We start from the raw sequence: 18,117 nt of genomic DNA on the forward strand, positions 1-18,117 counted from the left end.
CGAAATGTGATTCATTGGCTTTATCAATTGTGCAAAATTCCGGCATTGTTTAGTCCTGGGCGACAAATAAATTATGACATAATACAACAAAGGGCGAAATAACAAGAAACTGGAGACGCAGCAAAGCACAAAAAAGCGTAAAGTGCGTATGTGTGTGTGCAAGTGGGAGTGCGTGTGTGTGTGGGTGGCTTCAGAATTTGAAAATTGAGAAATTCCAAACAAACAAAGCGGCAAAAAGGATATACATATGTATGTAGCAAGGGAAAAACTCCAAGTACAGTAGTTGCTGCTGCTTCTTGTTCACGCAAAAGGCAAAACGCAAAAAAAACGCAAAAGCAAAATACCCAAAAAAGCAAACGCAAAGCAAGAGCGTAGCAAAAACAAGGAGCAAAACGGCGGCATCGAAAAAGCTTAGTAAGCTGCGCTGCCGCCGCTGTTGCTTCTTCTTCTCTGTTTTCTTCTCCTTATTTTTTATTTTTGCAAACAAAAAAGTGTATGATGCCCAAACAAGCAGCGCAAGAAGAAGCAGCAGTCGGCAGAGGAACGAGCATAATAGAAGGTAGAAATTTCGAGGAAATCGAAATTTGCGTCGTTGCTGAAATTCGTTTGTTCTCCTCATCATCCCCATCCTCCGCCTGCTCTTCGTCCTCTTCATCTGCTCTTTCGCTCTCTGTTTTCCTGAGCGCCGGATTTTGCGGCTGAGTGTGTGTGTTTGTGTGCGCCGCGTATCTGTATGTTTTTGTGCAAAAATTCGCATACAATTTGTTTTATATAACAACAACTACCCCAATGTGATTTCCTTTGCTCAGCCGGCTTTTGGTTTTTGCTCATCTCCCAGTTTTGGGCTTTATCTTACCAAAACTGAATACTATACAATATATTTCGAAAAAGTTGTAAACGACCAAAAGTTTCATATCGCAGGGCTATAAACAAATGAACGCCACAGTACACAAAACAAATAAGTAGTATTCACTTTATATTTTCAACAAGCATTCAAATTTTATTTTATTTTAATTAATTTATTTTAAAAGCCAGACCGTATTTATAGTATAATTCTACTAGAAATTTAAATGCTATTAGACATGTAATCACAAGCAAATGACTTTCTGTTTTATTTTTCGGTGTACTCAAAGCAAAAAACCGTAGTTCAAATTCGCACAAGCACTTTTTTCATGTTTCTTTTGATTTATCGAGTTCTTTTTTTTCAATTGTCATACGGTTAAAAGTTTGTCTGCGATGTGCTATACTTTTTGCAAAGCCTTTCATAGTTCGAATAGCAGAGGCATCAACAATATAATAGTAAAGCCAACGATACCGAAATATATTTTAGCATTCATATATGCGATTTTTTGCTGGCGAGCTTCGGTTTGCCGCGCAAATTTGCGCTCTCGAGATAGAAATGTATCTTGAAGATACACGCGCCTTTTGTGGAATTGAAATTGAAATGGGCTTCGCCGCCTTTTATGTGGCATCATCACCGCCATCATCATCATTATTATTATTATGACTACTATCATTATTATGGAGATGCGTGCGTAATGGCAGATGAAGAATCTGAGCCGTAGAATCTGCGAATTTATCGCAGCTTAAGTCTGAGCACACACAAAAAGCCAGTACAAATTTAAGGCCGATAAAAGGATGTCGTCAGAGGAAGTAAAAAGGGAGGTAAAAAAGAAAAAAAAAACAGGATGAAGGATCCATTTTTTATTGCAGAAGTTATTATGCTAACTGATAGCAGCAGAAATATCTACAGTAAAAGAGTAATTCTATACTCTTTTTAAAAAAGTTATAGTTCTTGGTATAACAACAGAATATAATATAGATGAGTAATTTTCAACGCAATTCTATTCTAACTTCTTGAAAATTAAGTTACAGTTCTTGGTATAATAATAGAATATAATATAGAATAGAATATAACTAGATTGGCGAAAAACAAAGTTCAGAAAAACCATGAACGGAATAATTGCAGTTCGTAGAACAACAGAAACCAAGGGGAAAAACTTTGGCTCTGGCTTTTAGAAAACTTTCTCAAAACTTTATGGCTTGAAAAGTGTAATCAAGTAAATCAGTAATATTAAAAATAACTTGAAACTTTTAGTTCCTCATACAGAGCTTCTTTGGATTTGATAGCAAAATGGCGCAAGCAAAAGCTCAAATAGAAGCGCAAAGATAAAACTCATAGTGAAGCTGAAAATTGGTTAATTTTAAATATGGCTTTATCCAATTTCGGTATGTATTTTCATTGTCCCCTGGGGAGGTTTTCCACCCCAAACCACGAGTTAATGCCCCCCTCCAGCACCTCATCAATTTCCCGATTTGAGCGTTGACAAACTGATGACATTGGCGCCGGGCCATCGTGTTGGCGGCATGTTTGTGCGGACTATTTAACAAATTGAGTATACGCACTGTTGCACGCGTAAAATATTTATGCCTCTGCCCAAATGTATTAGCATACTTTTGTGTGTGTGGGCGTTTGTGTGTGTTTGTGTGTGCATGGGTGTGTGCATTAGATTAGTAAATAAAATTCGGTGATTTGATTTCTCCCCGATTTCCATGTATTTCCGACGCCAAACATCGCAGTGAGCGGAGAATTGAGAAAATGCTCGTGCTAATCTTATTGACTGGAAGCGTGAAGAGTTCGTTAACGTTCCAATAATCGCGAAACGATATAGAAAGATATATATTCATAATTACAATCGCGGTTGGGCCAAAAAAAGGAGCCCCAGCCGGAAAGCGGTGACAACCAAAAAGTCGGATTGCAATGTGTTTGTTTTACAATCGTCGCCTCTTTGTGATTCAATTGATTGAGATCCTACTGCTGCTGCTAACCGACCACAATGGACGACTGACACTAACCAAGGAATCGACAACAGGTGAGTGTGGTTACCTCTGTCATATTTCACACTCCGAATTCGCAGTTGTGATGCCAATTCGGCAGTTTTGCCGCCCAAATTGGAGTGTTTTAGGCTACCAGATTTAAATAAGAATTTTAAGTGTGCGTCAATAGTTGATCAAATGTAGAAAAAACCTTAAAAAACATTAGTTTTCAATCTAACACTAATTTGTATAAACAAATTTCTAAACCAAGCTTAAAATAGCACTCTTGAAACAATTTACCAAGCAGCTGCTAGTTTTTGAACTTCCGAAATGCGGCTAAATTTCATTTTAAAAAAGTTGACAACACTGATTCAAAGTGCCAGCCGGAACTCCGCTGGGGACCCACAAAACTCCAGGCAATAATCATAAACTAATGGCGTAACATGGCAGGCGTGTCCGCATTCCACTCGAAAGGTCTTGTAAGACTCTCAGCGTGGAGCGTGGAGAAAAAAAAACTTGTTGAGTTTGAAGGGGTTGGGACTGGTGAGGTGTGGGCTCCTTCGTTTGGGCGTTTGTCCCCGGGATTTCCACGGCCAAATCCCATAAAGAAAATCAGCAACATGAAATATTAAAGTTGGTAAAACACGCGAGAAAAGTTTTTCGGTCTTCCGCGGCACGATTCCGCTGAGGATTGTGGCGTCAGGCTGGATAACTACCCCTTGCCGCGGCATTTCTGAATGTTTTATATTCGCCATCTGCCCTAGTCCTTTTGGGGGTTGCTTTTGGGGGGCTTACACCCCCGCTTTTACCCCCAGGATTTCGGAATAGTCCCCTTTGCATGTACGCCGGCTATTGCGAGGCTATTGCGTCGTTGATTTGGCTAAGCGAGGTTATAATTCTAATTTATTGTAAGTGAACAAGTCAAAGCCATGACGTCTATCTTTTGCTGGGAGGTTTTGTGATTCAAGCCGGCCAATTAGATGGCAAGTTGTGGAGGCACCTGTATTGCTGTAGCCAGTTTTGTAGCCACCCCCAATCGTCAGTCATCTGCAGCATTCCCACGTTTTTAATGTAAGCATTTCAAAGAACCACAAATTCAAATATAAAAATTCAAGTTTTTCGTTTGATGTTGGCCAAGCAAGTCATGTGTGCCGGCCTTAAACAAAGTTTACAGCCATCGTTCGTCAGGTATTTAAATTTCTTTAAAGAGATTTTTGTTTTTATTGAATATCGAGAGCAGCAATGCCACAATTTAAATCAAATTAAATTCCTTAGAAAGGACAGATTAATTGTACATTTAAGTAAATACAAATTGGTTCCTGTTATCGCATTTATATTAAGAAAAATGGTCAGGCGGTTGGTTGGAAAAAAAAACGCCTCAGTCTTGGCAATATCCTTGCAAATGGCGAGCTATCACTGTAATTCCCGGGCCACCCGCATGAATCGATTCAAATAGTGTCCTGCAACATATTGGATTGCAAGGGACAATCAATCAATCCGAGACACATCAAGCGGTCATCCCTCATTCATCAGTACCGCCGGATTTTTCCGATTTCTTCCCTGTCTCCTTGCCAACCTCCCACTTCCGAGTAGCCCAGCGACCCACCGACCCACCGACCACACACAATCATCAACTATTTATCCCCAATTGCTTGGAAGAATCAGAATCAGCCGGAGTGCAGGGCATGGGCGAGTTCATGAATCCCGACCAAGCAAACCGAATGCGAAAACTTTGCACACATGACGGAGCAGCCAGGATGGGAGCGGTGGAGTTGGGGGCCAGGAAATGGCGAAATTGTGGGCGGGTGGCTCTGCCTCGAAGGCGAAGGCAAAAGTCCAAGTCAAACGACTAAGCGGCATGTCGTCAATAAATTTTCCATTAAATTCAAAGTTACCCAAAACAAGCAAAAACGAAGGGGGAAAATAAAAAACAGAAAAGAAAGGAAAGGAAAACCTATGGGGGAAGGTATCCGAAGGAACATGGCGCAGAACACTACATAACTTTTCCTTGTTACGTGCCAGTGTGTGGGTGTGTGGGTGTGTGTGTTTGCCACGTTCATGCGGGGGATTTCATAAAGTTTTCAATTTGCAATACAGCCAGGGAAAAGTGGAAGCTATGTCCCATTCATTATTCTCTCTTACATGGCACAGCAGCAGATGAAACAGAAGAAGTTGCTTATTTTGGGTAAAGTGCGGAGGATGGCTTGTACTACCATGTGAAACTATCAAAAACATATTGAAATCATTAATTTAATGATATATTCCGCAATGGTAACTACATTATTTTGGCTGAGAGTGCGTTCTTAGCTAATTCCATTGTACAAATGCAATTTCAACAATTTTTCCTGGAATATTCGATGGGGATATATCGCCGCATAAGCTTCGCATGTGTGTGGGAGACCCTTCAGTTACGGCGAGTGTGTTTGTTATTGGTATAGCTTCCTGCTTTCCGCTTGCCTGCCTACTTCGGCAATTGCCTTCAAGTCGAGCCTCTTATTCAATTTTCGCCGGCGTGTGGCGCCATCTAGCGCCCACCGCCTGCACTGCCAGCTACATCAACAGCAACAACAAAAGCAACAAGCGTTGAGCGTTATTGTTGCCGCCGGCAATACACTGCAGGCACACCATAAGCTACGGGGGCAACCCACAACCTCCCGAGGCATCAACAACCAAGACGAAGTGGATGGGGTCTTTGCATAGCGAAGCCGAAGACTTGTACACTCTTCTCGGCTGAAAAATGCTCTTTCTACATGTTACTAGTATGATAAGATATCTCAAATTCAGGGAAAACTTTTCTAACTTATTGGTAGACGAAAACCTTTTTATGCCACGAGGGACAGCGACCCGTTTTTAGTCTAAGGGTATATAGCAACAGCATCAGCAATAAGTTTTCGTTGCGGATCTTTGTTGTTGTTGCTGGTTTATTCATATGCCAAACAGCAAATCGTTTGTGGTTGTTGTAGCTGATGGTGATGTTATTCTTGTTGCTGGCTGGGAAGCAACAACCCAAAAGCTGCCCTGCCTCCAAGTGCTCCATATTCATATGCAAATAGGAAGGCGAGGACCTTTGTTCCCTCTGCCGAGATGTTATTCTTGTTGTTTTTCTCTTAGTTGCGTTAGCTTCGCAGTTGACGTCGACGGCGACTGCGACTGCGACTGCGAAAGTGGCGCCCCAATGCTTGATTTCAATTTTCAAGTGCTTCCTGCTGCGTTGTTGTTGCTGTTGCCGTTGATGTTGCTGTATTTGCTGTTGTTGCTGTTGCAAGAGCGCTCAGCTATTTGACATCTCAAGCAGCGTTACAACAAATGGCAATAACAACACCCTCGGTGGAAAAGTGGGGGCTTCTGCAAAAACAGTTGAAATAACAACTTGAGGAGTCAACGTTTTGCCGGCCCGCAATAGAAAACAGAAAATCGGCTCATCCAGACCACAACTGCAAGCCGTTTCCCCGCTCTTGACTGGATGAGTGCCCCACTATGGCCATGATGGCGATGGGCGATGGGCGCTGAGGATGGGGATGTGGATGAGGATGCGGATGCGGATGCGGATGACTACGACGACGATGAGCCTAAAATGCTCCAGGCGCCGGTTTACATTCGTTGCGCAAGGGGGCATACGTAGAGTATAGGGGAGTTCGGGGAACAAAACTAGCAGACTTCCACTCCAGCTCCGCCTTTTAAGCCCCGAAAAGCGCCACCGACACAAGCACAAAGTCCTACACTATCAGAAAAATGTATTATGGCCAACTAAATGCCACAAAACAGTATGATTTACATAATATTTGCAACGAATGCGTTTATAGTTTTAATATGGGGATATACCGTTGTAACCAAGTTTTAGTTACTACAGATGCGTTTTTCTTCTTTTCTAGAAACGTTAAAACAAGTTTGCCTGTAAATATTTTGAGTTGAAGATATCTACGTTAGAAATTAACCTTGTATGATACCTATATTGTTATGCATTATGCCCATCGGGAACACTGTAGGTTGATATGGGCATTCAAATAACGAGCTTTAATACTTGTCGCAGCACTTTCCCTTGCGGATGTTCCAAACTATCTTTTTTTCGATGTATCCACGTAAGTGTGTGTTCTCGAGCGCATTCGCTCTGATTAAAGTATCCTCGCACGAACATTGGCAATGGCCACATGATGATGATTCTGCCGGGAGGATCCTGCGTCGCATTACTCGCAGCAGTTTCCGGTTTATAGCCTCATTGAAAATCCTTGCCGCTGTCCTGACAGCTTTAAACTGATTGCTCCACACCAACACACGCCAAGGCACACACATACACACACACAGCGACACCCTCCTGTGCAGCTGTGTTTGTGTGAAAATTCTCGGAAATCAGTTAAGTACATCGCGGACCTTTCCCCCGACGGCAGTTAGCACTTGGCAGGAGAGCAAAGATTTTTTTGCCTTTTCGTGGCGAGAAAAATCTTTGGGAAAATATTTTATAAATTTCATAATCCTCTAATGGAAAGGAGGGGGTCCAGAGCATATATTTTCCCTCTTCCTTTTGCACCTCCGCTGACAATTATAAGGAAATCATCCCCCTCCGGATTCGCAGCGACTCTTATCTTTTGACGCGTGCGATGGCGTATAAAAAATATAACGAATTCTATTAGTTCAATTAGAAAGTTGGAGTGGACGAGCTCCTTCATTTTACCAGAATACTAATGAGGGGAAAATTCCGCTGATAAAGGTGTGAGAATGCGTATTGAAATGCAGAAAACCTTAAAGAAATTTGATTAAAATTAATAAGTAACTCTATAAATATTATTTTCCAATCCCTTTTTTAGTAACTCAATTATATTTAACACTAATCCCTCTTATCTGTGTGCAGTTTAATTTTAGGTAGCCTCAGTATTTGTCATTTCTAAGTAGATATCTTAATCTAAATTTAGATATGTATAAATATTTCATTATTTATTCAGCCTGCTTACTCTTGTATTGTTTTACAAGTTATCATAGATTACGTCTCCACCTTTTCAACTCCCAAATGACAAACTAAGAAATATGGTCAAGACAAAGTGTTTCTTAATAAAATCGTCTAGACGGCAATGACGAAAGTTTTTGTTTACTACTTCATCGTGTTGACAATCTAGAAATTAAGTTGTTTAGGAAACGTTTTTCTGGCACACCAGACGATCAGACGACTTAAAGGTGCCCATTTAATACGAACAAATTGAGGTTTATTCATTACAGGTGAGAAGTCATGGAGTAAACTTGACTTTAATATGGGAACACAAGCACGTTATGTGTGATTTTCGCTCTTGGTACTTTTACGCTTGCTCGGCACATAAGCATATTAAGGCTTTTGGTTCTGGGAACCCCAGCCAAACTGCGATTTTCATAGAAAGTTGAAAGAAAATAAATGGAAAAATATAAAATTGGAATAAAATGGGGACGGAAAGTATCCCCCTTAGTCAGCATGATATTTCAAATTTTTATTTCTGCTCCCCCATCTGCAGCACGTGCTATGCGTCAACTTCTTCGAAATGTTTATATAAAATAGAGAGAGAGAGAGAAAGAGAAAAAAATATATAATATTAAAAAAGGGAAAGGAAGGCGACTCCTGGCCCACTCCGCCATTACGGCCAGAATGCTGCCGTTTGCCGTTTGGCAATTAAAATTATTATTAGAAGTTAGTTGGCATGAATTTGCGTAGCCGTGGCGCCGCATTAGAAAACTTTTCCCCATTCGAGGCGGGCGTGCCTTGAAGTTTCCGCCAGCAAAGTGGAGTGCGGAGTGGGCGTGGACCAGGGCCATAAATGGTGGAAAATGAGATGCTTTAACGGCGTACCGAAGCGCGCCTTAAACTTAAACTGGGTCTGCACTTTAAACATTGTCAAACGTGGCCTAAATGACGTGGCGCTTTTTCTTTTTATTTCTTTCCTTTTGGCCTGCCAGGCGTGTGCGACCCGAATGGCCAGAGCCTTAATGTCATATTAATACTTTGGCAATTAGATATGTTTAGTGCTTATAAGCGAGAGGTTCAAATGTTTATGGCCCAAACGGGCGTGAGGCGCAGATGCTGCTCAAGTTGTTAAATGAATTAAATAAAAGTGGGAAAACGCTTGGGAGTGCTTAAGATTTGATTGGAGTTGACTGAAAAGCGTGTTGTAAAACCGAAAAATGTTTGATATCAGTAATTGGCAAAGGAAATTCCTGGTTTCTAGTTTAATTGAACTGCCATATTGACCTGTTTCGCCTGGACCAGGCTAGGTTTTTTAGTGCACTTACGTTTTTATGACAACAAATTCCTATCGATTCGCTTAACATGCCAATAAATTGAACAGGGGCTAACTGATTGTACGTCCATTTTGTTTGGCCTATCACTCGATCGATACATGACCAGTTGATTCGATTTATAAGCCTCTCGCATGCTTCACCAGCCCAATTGTTTGGCCATTCTTCAATGTATATATCCAACTGTATATCCAACCAATTTGAGTGGTTCATTCGTGGATCGGAATTCGCTTCTCCTCGCCCTCGAACAATTTGATTTGTCATTGTCCGTTTGACTGCTCTACGCATAGTACCACCGACAACAGCAACACTTTGCGAACAACAATGGAAATAGCACTTACAACTTGAACCATACCCGCCCCTTCCCACCACCAAGCACTTGGTGGCAACTTCGTCCGTCGGTGGCAAGTACAAATAAAATCCATTAAAAGTAGTACCACGTGTAAGCCGAGCATTTTTTCTACGTGTTATTTATTTATTTTTCTCTTCGCATTAGAATGACGCATATTATTGACAAACAACAGGGAGGTAAAATAGGTATATCGGCGGGTACAGGTGTACAGAAGCGGTAATTGACGCTTTTGCCGCGCTGTTGCAACTCCAACAAAGCCAACAAAAAAAAAAAATAAAAATAATCCAAAAAAACACCGAGACCCAAAAGAAGCAAAACAACAATTTGCCAATGGCCAAGAACTTTTTGTCCGATCATGTCGATATAGGTGTATAGAGTGCCCCCCGAAAATCCCCTGAAATACCTGCGATACCGGAGAACACTTACCTGTATGTCGGTGTATCGGCATTTCGGTATTTCGAACGAAATGTTTTCAGCCAGTTCGAGCATAAAAGCAGATTTCATAGTTGATTTTGGGAGGCGGAGGTGTCCGAACTTTTAGTTTTTTGCCTAGTCACTCTGTGTGGCCAAGAAAACAAAACAATTTGTGGGAGCCAGCCTGTGTGTATGTTGTGCCGTGCGAGTGTGTGTGTGTGTGTGTGTATTGTTGTTCCTGCCATTAAAAATAAACGCGACTTTCAAGTAGTTTGTTATTATTGTTAGGCGAACTCAATGCTCGTGCATACGAAATGATGAATTTTATGTTTCATAAACAAAAAGTATAATTTTCATACTTTTTTAAAAATATGTTACTTGTCTTCTTTTTTAAATAACGAAGAAAATTTTAAATCAATATTTATTTGTTCAAAAATATTCGTGAAATACATACAAGATCTGTATCTATAGAATGCGATGTTTGCATTGCATATTGGCTCAGTGTAAAATGGCCAGGAGAAATAGGGGACTGGCTAACCAATGCCATTTATCTACTCCTGTTCAAGTTTGAGTGACAACGCCATTCCCACCACCTCATCTAGTTCTTTCTTTTTTGCCCGTGTCTGTGCTGTCATTTGAAAACAACATTATTACTACTATTATTGTTATTATTGCGAGTATTATCAGCAAGTTTCGAGTTCATTGAATTTGCCTGTGTGGAACAGGGGGTGGTGAACACGAGTTCCGCCGGGAAGGAAAGAGAGAAGGAGCCTTGGCAGGCGAAGTGGGTCATCGGCGTAATCAACACAATCAGTGCCCAGGAATGCCCCATTCCCCCAGTGATTTTCCTCCTCCTGGTCAGCAGCTCATCTCCCACCTCGGAAATTTCTCCGTCTAAGTTTCGTGTTTGCGTTGGCTTTTCTCGCCATGACAACAACAGGAACAACAATGATGATTGCAATAAATGAAATTAATGCGTATTTGAGAGAGCCAGACAGGCGAATCAATTGACGAAAATGGAGTGTCCCATTTGGGGTGATAGCGATAAAAAAGCACACCCCCAAGAAAATAAAAGATACCAAATATTTTGGCTTTCAATTTCATGTCTGTGGAATGTTCTGTGTGAATATGCTTTCATCGCAAATTTGTTGTTCATTTCTTTTTATTGCTTTGCCAAATCTGTAAAGTTTTAAGTGTGGGCGGCTTGCTAAATGTATACCATAAATTGTTAAATAGCGAGAAATGTCCAAAATAAATGTTTGGTTGAGCAAACTTGATTACTCACATTAAAAGGAAATTTGTGTTATCGAAATATATATACATATGTATATAATTTTTATTTTATTTTTTTCATCTGCGTCAGGAGATATTCATGTCAAAATGAATTTTAGCATATGCACACGCTTGTTACAAAAAATGTGAAGCTAAATACGCAGAACGTGTTTCGGTGTTTTCAATTTTCAGAAATCTACCATACCATTTAGTAAATTTAATTACATATACGCATAATAAATTAAGCTCTAGTGAACTGGAAAATGGAATTTTCCACATTATTCGATTAAAGCATTTTATTATAATTGAATGCTCTGCGTGCAAAAAATCAGATAGTGATTAATATGATTTGAAACTTCACACAAGCTCATAAATCTGAATATTTAAGCTTGCACATAATTAGTGTAGATAATTATGTTTGTTTAATGGAGATATTAAAGAGTTAATTCAAGGGGATGTGATTATGAAAAGTTAACAAGGATAATGCACACTTTTTTCTTTTTTAAATCCAATTTGTTAATATGTAGCCTTTGTGGATTTGTATATATTTTTTCTCATGTTCATATGTTTCAAAGTTATAAAATAACAGTTCTTCTGCAGAATCAATGACTTCTTGCCAAAAAAAAAAAAAGAAAACAAAGACACTAAGAGCATAAATTAAAAAATTTGCCAAGCAGCTTATGGACATGAAGACAAAAGAAAAGAGCTTGGTGTGTAATTTATTAATTTGTATTCCACGCTTACCAATCAACACCAGCGGCCAATGCCGATCCCAAATGGTCCGTCAGTCTGCCGCCGCCGTCTCGGCGGAATCTTTGTCCCGATTCCAGGGGCCCAGTCGGATTCGCAGACCGCAGATAGGAGAACCACTCCCGAGAATCTAAATCCAACAACCAACACCAAAACCGAGATCCCATGAATGAATTGGGATTGAAGTGGCCGACGGGAAATGTTTCGGCGATGGTGCGGTTAACTAAATAATAAAGTGCATTTAGCATAATTCGCTTAATTTCATAAATATATAATTATATTTAGCCATCGCCATTATCGTCCATCTAGTGGGTTGCATGTGTCTCAGGCATTTTTTAGAATCCTAGCCAACCGAGGAGAAGCCACCAAAAAGCCAAAAAAAATATACCAGAGACAAGAAGCTCAAGTTGAGGTGTGTGCATGGGTGTGCCCGCTTGCAATTAAATTGCGCCGAATAACAAAAAGTAAAGACGAAAACCAAAACTCAACTAAAAAAGCATTAAATAAATGGAGAGCATGGCCAGGGAATAAATATAAAAAAGAAGTCAGCTTGCAAATTGACACGAGATATGAACACGGACACGGACAGGCCGGGCAAAAACTTGGCTCGGGTTTAACACTTCTTGGCTTGGCCATGGCTGGCACTGACTTTTTTCTTTCGGCTTTTTGGCTGGTTCTTTTCGCCTTTTTATTTTCCTCCTCTTCTGTTTTTTTGCCTTTTTTGGTTTTCAATTTTTTTTTTTTTTTTGCTCTTGTTTGGTGCGCTTTTTGGCAAAACCCCACTTACCTGCTGCTCTGGGTCCGCGGGATCAAATGTTGTTGTTGTTGCTAGTGGTATACACTGAGAAATGGCATCGAAATAGGTACTAAATTGGACTTGGCATTGTATTACTCTAGCTGGTATATGTAACTTGCAGCTTTAACATTTTGCTTCTGCAGCTTTTGTGTTTAAAGGTACAAAAAGGATTAGTTAGTTGGCATTAAGGGACTTGGATAAGGAAGCGAATATGAATATGTATTGTTCCCTGTGTATTTGGGCTGCTACCGCTTCTGTGCTTTTTTATTGGCGTATTTTTGTTTGCTTTTCCATCGTGTATTTTTCGGTGTATAGTGCTCTGCGCGCTGGAGATCGAGAAGTCCACAGGCTGTACGCTAAACTGGTTTTCGGACTGCATTCTTTTGGGCCACGTTTATTGGCGCTGCTGTTAGCTGCCTGCTGCCTGCTGCCTGCTGCCTTCTGCCAGTTTTGAGCAGGCTCAGCGCAAGTCGCCTGGCTGAAAGGCGAAATTGAATCATATGCGGTGCAATTTCTATGAATTTCAGACAAGCTCGTGGGCCACAGTAGTTCCCCTTTGTTAGCCCATCGACATGGTGGATAGGTTGCCGGGATGTATTTCTTCCTTTCTAGCGAGTCTGTGGCACAACTAAATTTAGTTTGTTGTTCTTTTCGAATTTTGCGCACGTTTCGCGCTTTGCATGATTAATTGTTTATGCAAATTGCTGCCTGGCTTATAAGGCATCCTATCCAGATTACTATGGATACACACGTAGTCTTTGTGTGCGAATAGTTTCTCGAGTCTGGTGGGCTTCATCAGTTGAGCAGTCGCATAGCCGGCATAATTGATTTGATTTCATTTGCCGAGTATTGATACTTGACAAAGCATAATCCCACTCAGTGTACATGTATTATGGAGGCTTAGGCACAGCACTGCTATTTAATTAATACTCAATTAGCTCACTCGCAGATAATTTGCATAAATGTGCGATATGCAAGAGTATTTAGAAATCATTGCGGCTTATATTGGATATCAATGCGAGAAACGTGATTAACTTTGTTTGCAAATTAGTTTCGCAAAGAGTGCGGGGTTTGAGATAAAGTTTTAATTAACATTACAGCTAATCCGCTTAGCTGGATCTTGTCTAATAATCTGGCACAGTGAGCTTAATTGCCTAAGAATGGTTGTGATGCCAGCAGTTGGCCAAGTATAAAGTCCACAAGTCTATGGAAATATTTTTTATGTTTCTCCCCGAGTTAGAGTGGGGTTTTTCCTTTCATTTTTTTTCCGTGCATTTGCCCTTTGGCCAGCACGCTTAATGGCCCGAAAATAAAGAGGTTTCGGCCACGAAATGAATTTTTCGGCGGTTCCTCCAACTCTTCGAAGCGATATATTTAATGAGAACGTTTATCTTTGCGGTAATATGGTTTTAAGTCGGCATATAACAAGTTATTTAAAGTTTTTTGGACTAGGCCATTTATCAGGCCGCCAACTTTGGGACCCACTGTACCGGCAACCGTTTGACATTTGGAGCCACGACAAACTATCACACAAATTAACATAGTTAGAGCCAAGTGCACGACTTGACTTGGCAAAGTTCATTTACACGCAATTCCAAGTGCACTCGTTCTCGCTGACAGGTAATTGTAATAAATATCTCAACTAATTACTTTCGAGCACTGTGCAACTTATCTTAATTATGCAGAGCACGGCGATTCGGTACGAGGCTTAAAGCCAAAACAAGCCGTGGAATTGAAAAGCTAATGTAGCCCGTGGAACGAAGGCGGTGCAGAAATCATTAAAACAAAATTTGCGAGAAAAATGAGAAAAATTGATGAATTAGTTGACAGGGATTCCGTGCTGTCGTGGCAACGTGGAGGCGGCAAGCACGTGATTGCCAGCACGTACCATGCGGCGTATACGTATTTTCTAATTAAATGGTTGCCGTTGCTCTGCTCCCAGTGAAAAATCAACTAAATGTATCGTTCAACATCGAAGCGACTTTTCACTCCGTACTCCTGCGGCCAGCATTGAGTGTCCTCTGGTGCCACCAAAATGGCTGCCATGCGGACATGTTGTGCGGTGTGTGTGTGTGTCCTCCATGTCCTCCGCATCCAGGACTTCCATCATCCATATATAGACCTCCCCATAGAAATGTTAGCCTGCCCACTCTCGTGTGTATTTTGCTGTCATTTGTAGGTATTTCTGTTGTTGCTTTGGTAACTAATTGTCATATTGCCCTCGGGGAGAACTGACAACAACACATCCGGTCCTTGGGGCCTGTAAAGCTTTGTGATAAACACGGCAGAAAAAATTTGTAAATTGGTGTTTAGTTTTGTTATTAGTTCTTGGAAAATAAAATAAATGACTTGATAAGACAGGCCAGTTTTACTTTACAGCTTTAGTAGGCATCATTCATATTAGTATCCAATGGAAACTTGATTACAAATCATGTTCTTATATAGTGTGAATTGGAATTTAATGTTTTTCTCCCCATGTAATGATTCGCAGCGGCGCGCTCCTTGCGTCGAGAAGGAAAGTGCGTTTATGATTCAATTTTATTTTCTCTTTTTATTATTTTTGCTTTTAAATGGAAATGCCAACATCAATTGAATTATGCGCGAAATGAAAAACATTCCATATTTGTTGCCATATACATATACATATTGGCGACCAGCGATATATGAATGGGGCGAGCTGAAAGAGATTTCGGCTGCAGACTCACGAGTCCTTTGTAGCAGTTTTTCCAATAATTAATCACCGCCAGGGCCCCAAGGCAGTGTCCGTTGCCAGGCAAGTGATTTATGCAAGTAGTTTAATGCTCGCTTACATAATAAGTGGAGCTGAAACTGGAACTGAAGTCAATGGCACTTGGAAAAAATATACTCATTACTGGTCTTAGCTCCAAAATAATAATGATTTTTAAAACATTCGAAAGGATTATTTCGTTTGATCTCGATTAGATTAAATTCTTATATTTTTATAATGGTACTTAATTTGTTTGTACATTTTTTAATTTCATCTGGCACATCCGCTTAAATGTTTTCTCTCTTGTGCCGTCACATTGTGCGTATACGTAACGTAAATTACCCAGACTGCCATTATGAAATGATTCTCGTGGCACTGTCGCTGTGGCCTGTGCCTCGCTTCAATTCATTGTGTTTACATTGTATTTGGCCATAATTAATTGGTTTTTATTCCGTGCCGGCATTGTACGTACATACATTAAGAAATCGGCAGCTACAAAATATATGGACAACAACCACCATTGAATATTTCATTTTAGATGGGAAAAGTCAAAATCACGGCTTTCCGGCACAAACACACTTGTTGATTTGCGAGCCTAATTAATTTCGCTCCGGGCATACTAATAGAATTTGCGGTCATCTAATAACGAAACCCACTTAGCAACGCTTCACTTGCGACACATTGCGTATACGCAGTGCAGACCAGTCCAGTCCACTCCAGTCCACTCCAGCCCAGTCCAGTCCAGTCCAGTCCAGGCCAGGACAGCACGTGTCATCGCTGGCCAGATAAGATCGCTGTAGCCGGTGCCCACTCAATTTGGCTGTTATAGGAACTAGAAACACTTGATAGAGGACTCTAGCCAGTGCTCCATGCGCTCCTCCATTCAATATGTGTCCTAGCAACGAGGCCAGGCGAATAAATGACAAGGCTATTTGTTTTGTTCTGATGGCCCGGATGGCACAGGTGAGCTGGAGGCTCTTCAGGGCTGGATTTCGTAGCGGAAAATTTATATTTTCCCGTGAAGAACGCTCTTCAGATGAGTTATGAGGCAAACAGGTTGAACGTGTCTCCCCTTCAGGTGGAGTGTAGAAACAACGAAAAGACTGATTTCAGTTCGTGTTTGAATAGCTGCACTAAAAAAATTTAAAATTAAAAAACGCCATCGCTGACAATCCTTCTTTAAAATTAACATGCGAAATATAAACGCACAGAAGCGATTATTTAACATGTTATTCTCTTTACCCGTTTTCTGATTGTTTTGGACACAAAAACATAAGAAGATTATCAGTTCCTTGTCTTTTTATTTCACTGATAGGTATTTAAGGAATTAATTTACAGGTAGTTTACATATTTAATAACCAAATGTATTATATTTTCTTCGATTCGATGGGACCATAATAAATCACACTAAAGCCAGATTTAGATGTGAAAATAATTGGGTTTGTATTCCCAAAACTGGTTTGGAAACTTACTCGAACTAACTGCCGAAAAAGCTCTTGTGATTCCCAATCCCCCCTTTCATTATACATAATTATAGACCATTATATTGATCTCTTTGGACTCTTAAATAGCCTTCAGGCACTGTGAAAGTCTTGAAAAAAAATTAAGTAAACAAATGTAAGCTTAAAGCAAACGTCGAAAATAGCCAAAAGCAATTTACTTTTTCACCGCGAAGAAAACCGGCCTACAGCACGTGGGGAGATTACTATAAATGTGATTCGATGAGGTTCTGCCAATTAATCAATGGCACATATTGTAACCACTTTGCTGGCAAATTGACCAAAAAATGAGCAGCATACGAAATCAAGATGTTTCAGTGCCTAATGAAGCATTTGATGTACATTTGCCGTACGCAGATCCAATTTGTTAATTAAATTTTGTTACAGGTGGCGGCAACTGAAAAACTTTTTCATATGTGGACCAGAATGGCTCTCAAACATTTTCTCCCACTGCCATGATTTATTGTTGTTTGTCGAACGTGAGCCCCGGTGTTCCGAACTTTTCTAAAGTAATTTGCGACAAATCATAAAGGCATTTCCTTTTTTTTTTATTTTTTTTTTTGCCTCCTCTCATGACATGCGGCGCAAAATTTATGCGCTCACATGGGCGCCAGGTAGGCAAGAATATGGTTGCGAAGATATTGACGGATATATAGGAGGCATCTGTTTCTGGCAGTAAATTAAATGGGCAACGGCTTGGCTCGGCTTTGCTGGCCCTAGCTTCACTAGCATAATTAACACTTTGATATAAATTTACAGTTTTACAAAGTCGCAAGGTTTCGGGCGCCTGGCAAATCCATCCATTAGCATAATTACGTAAAAACATAAAATTATCATGTAAAGCAGTCTGCCGGCGGAGGCATCCTGTCCTTAGCACTGCACTGCAATTTCTGCTCCGTCTTCCTGGTTGATTTTAATTTGTTTTGAGCCGAACCGAACAGAACAGAAACGAGCAGAGCTGAGCAAAGAGCAAAAACCAACACGTCCTGCAGTACATCATCGTCATCATTAGCGCGAGCGGCGTTTCCTTCCACAATGATAGCAAAAGCGCACAAAGGACGCGAAAGGAGCTAGGGGCACCAGGGAGCGATACCTACCAGGCCAGATCCCAAGCAGCTTCCCCTGGACTGGTTATACCCTGCTTTTGCATAAACTGGCTGGGTGCCGCTCGGTTGGCTCAGCTCATGCTTCCTTATGCTAGTACTCAACGCCACTTCCTTGGACCCATTCATTGTGC

At 40.7% G+C, this 18,117-nt stretch overlaps 1 protein-coding gene across 1 annotated transcript in view; it reads left to right on the forward strand.

The window, feature by feature from the left end:
• LOC6554203 overlaps positions 1–18,117 on the forward strand; it is a 57,013-nt gene that overhangs the window by 408 nt on the left and 38,488 nt on the right. Inside the window, exon 2 of the mRNA XM_001981632.3 lies at positions 2,581–2,873. Within this exon, the coding sequence (XP_001981668.2) occupies positions 2,762–2,873 (112 nt within the window). The 5' untranslated portion in view covers positions 2,581–2,761. The remainder of the gene's footprint in view (positions 1–2,580; positions 2,874–18,117) is intronic.

This window comes from Drosophila erecta, unplaced genomic scaffold (genome assembly GCF_003286155.1).
Source record: "Drosophila erecta strain 14021-0224.00,06,07 unplaced genomic scaffold, DereRS2 tig00000000-arrow-pilon, whole genome shotgun sequence".
In the NCBI taxonomy this organism is placed as follows: Eukaryota; Metazoa; Arthropoda; class Insecta; order Diptera; family Drosophilidae; genus Drosophila; species Drosophila erecta.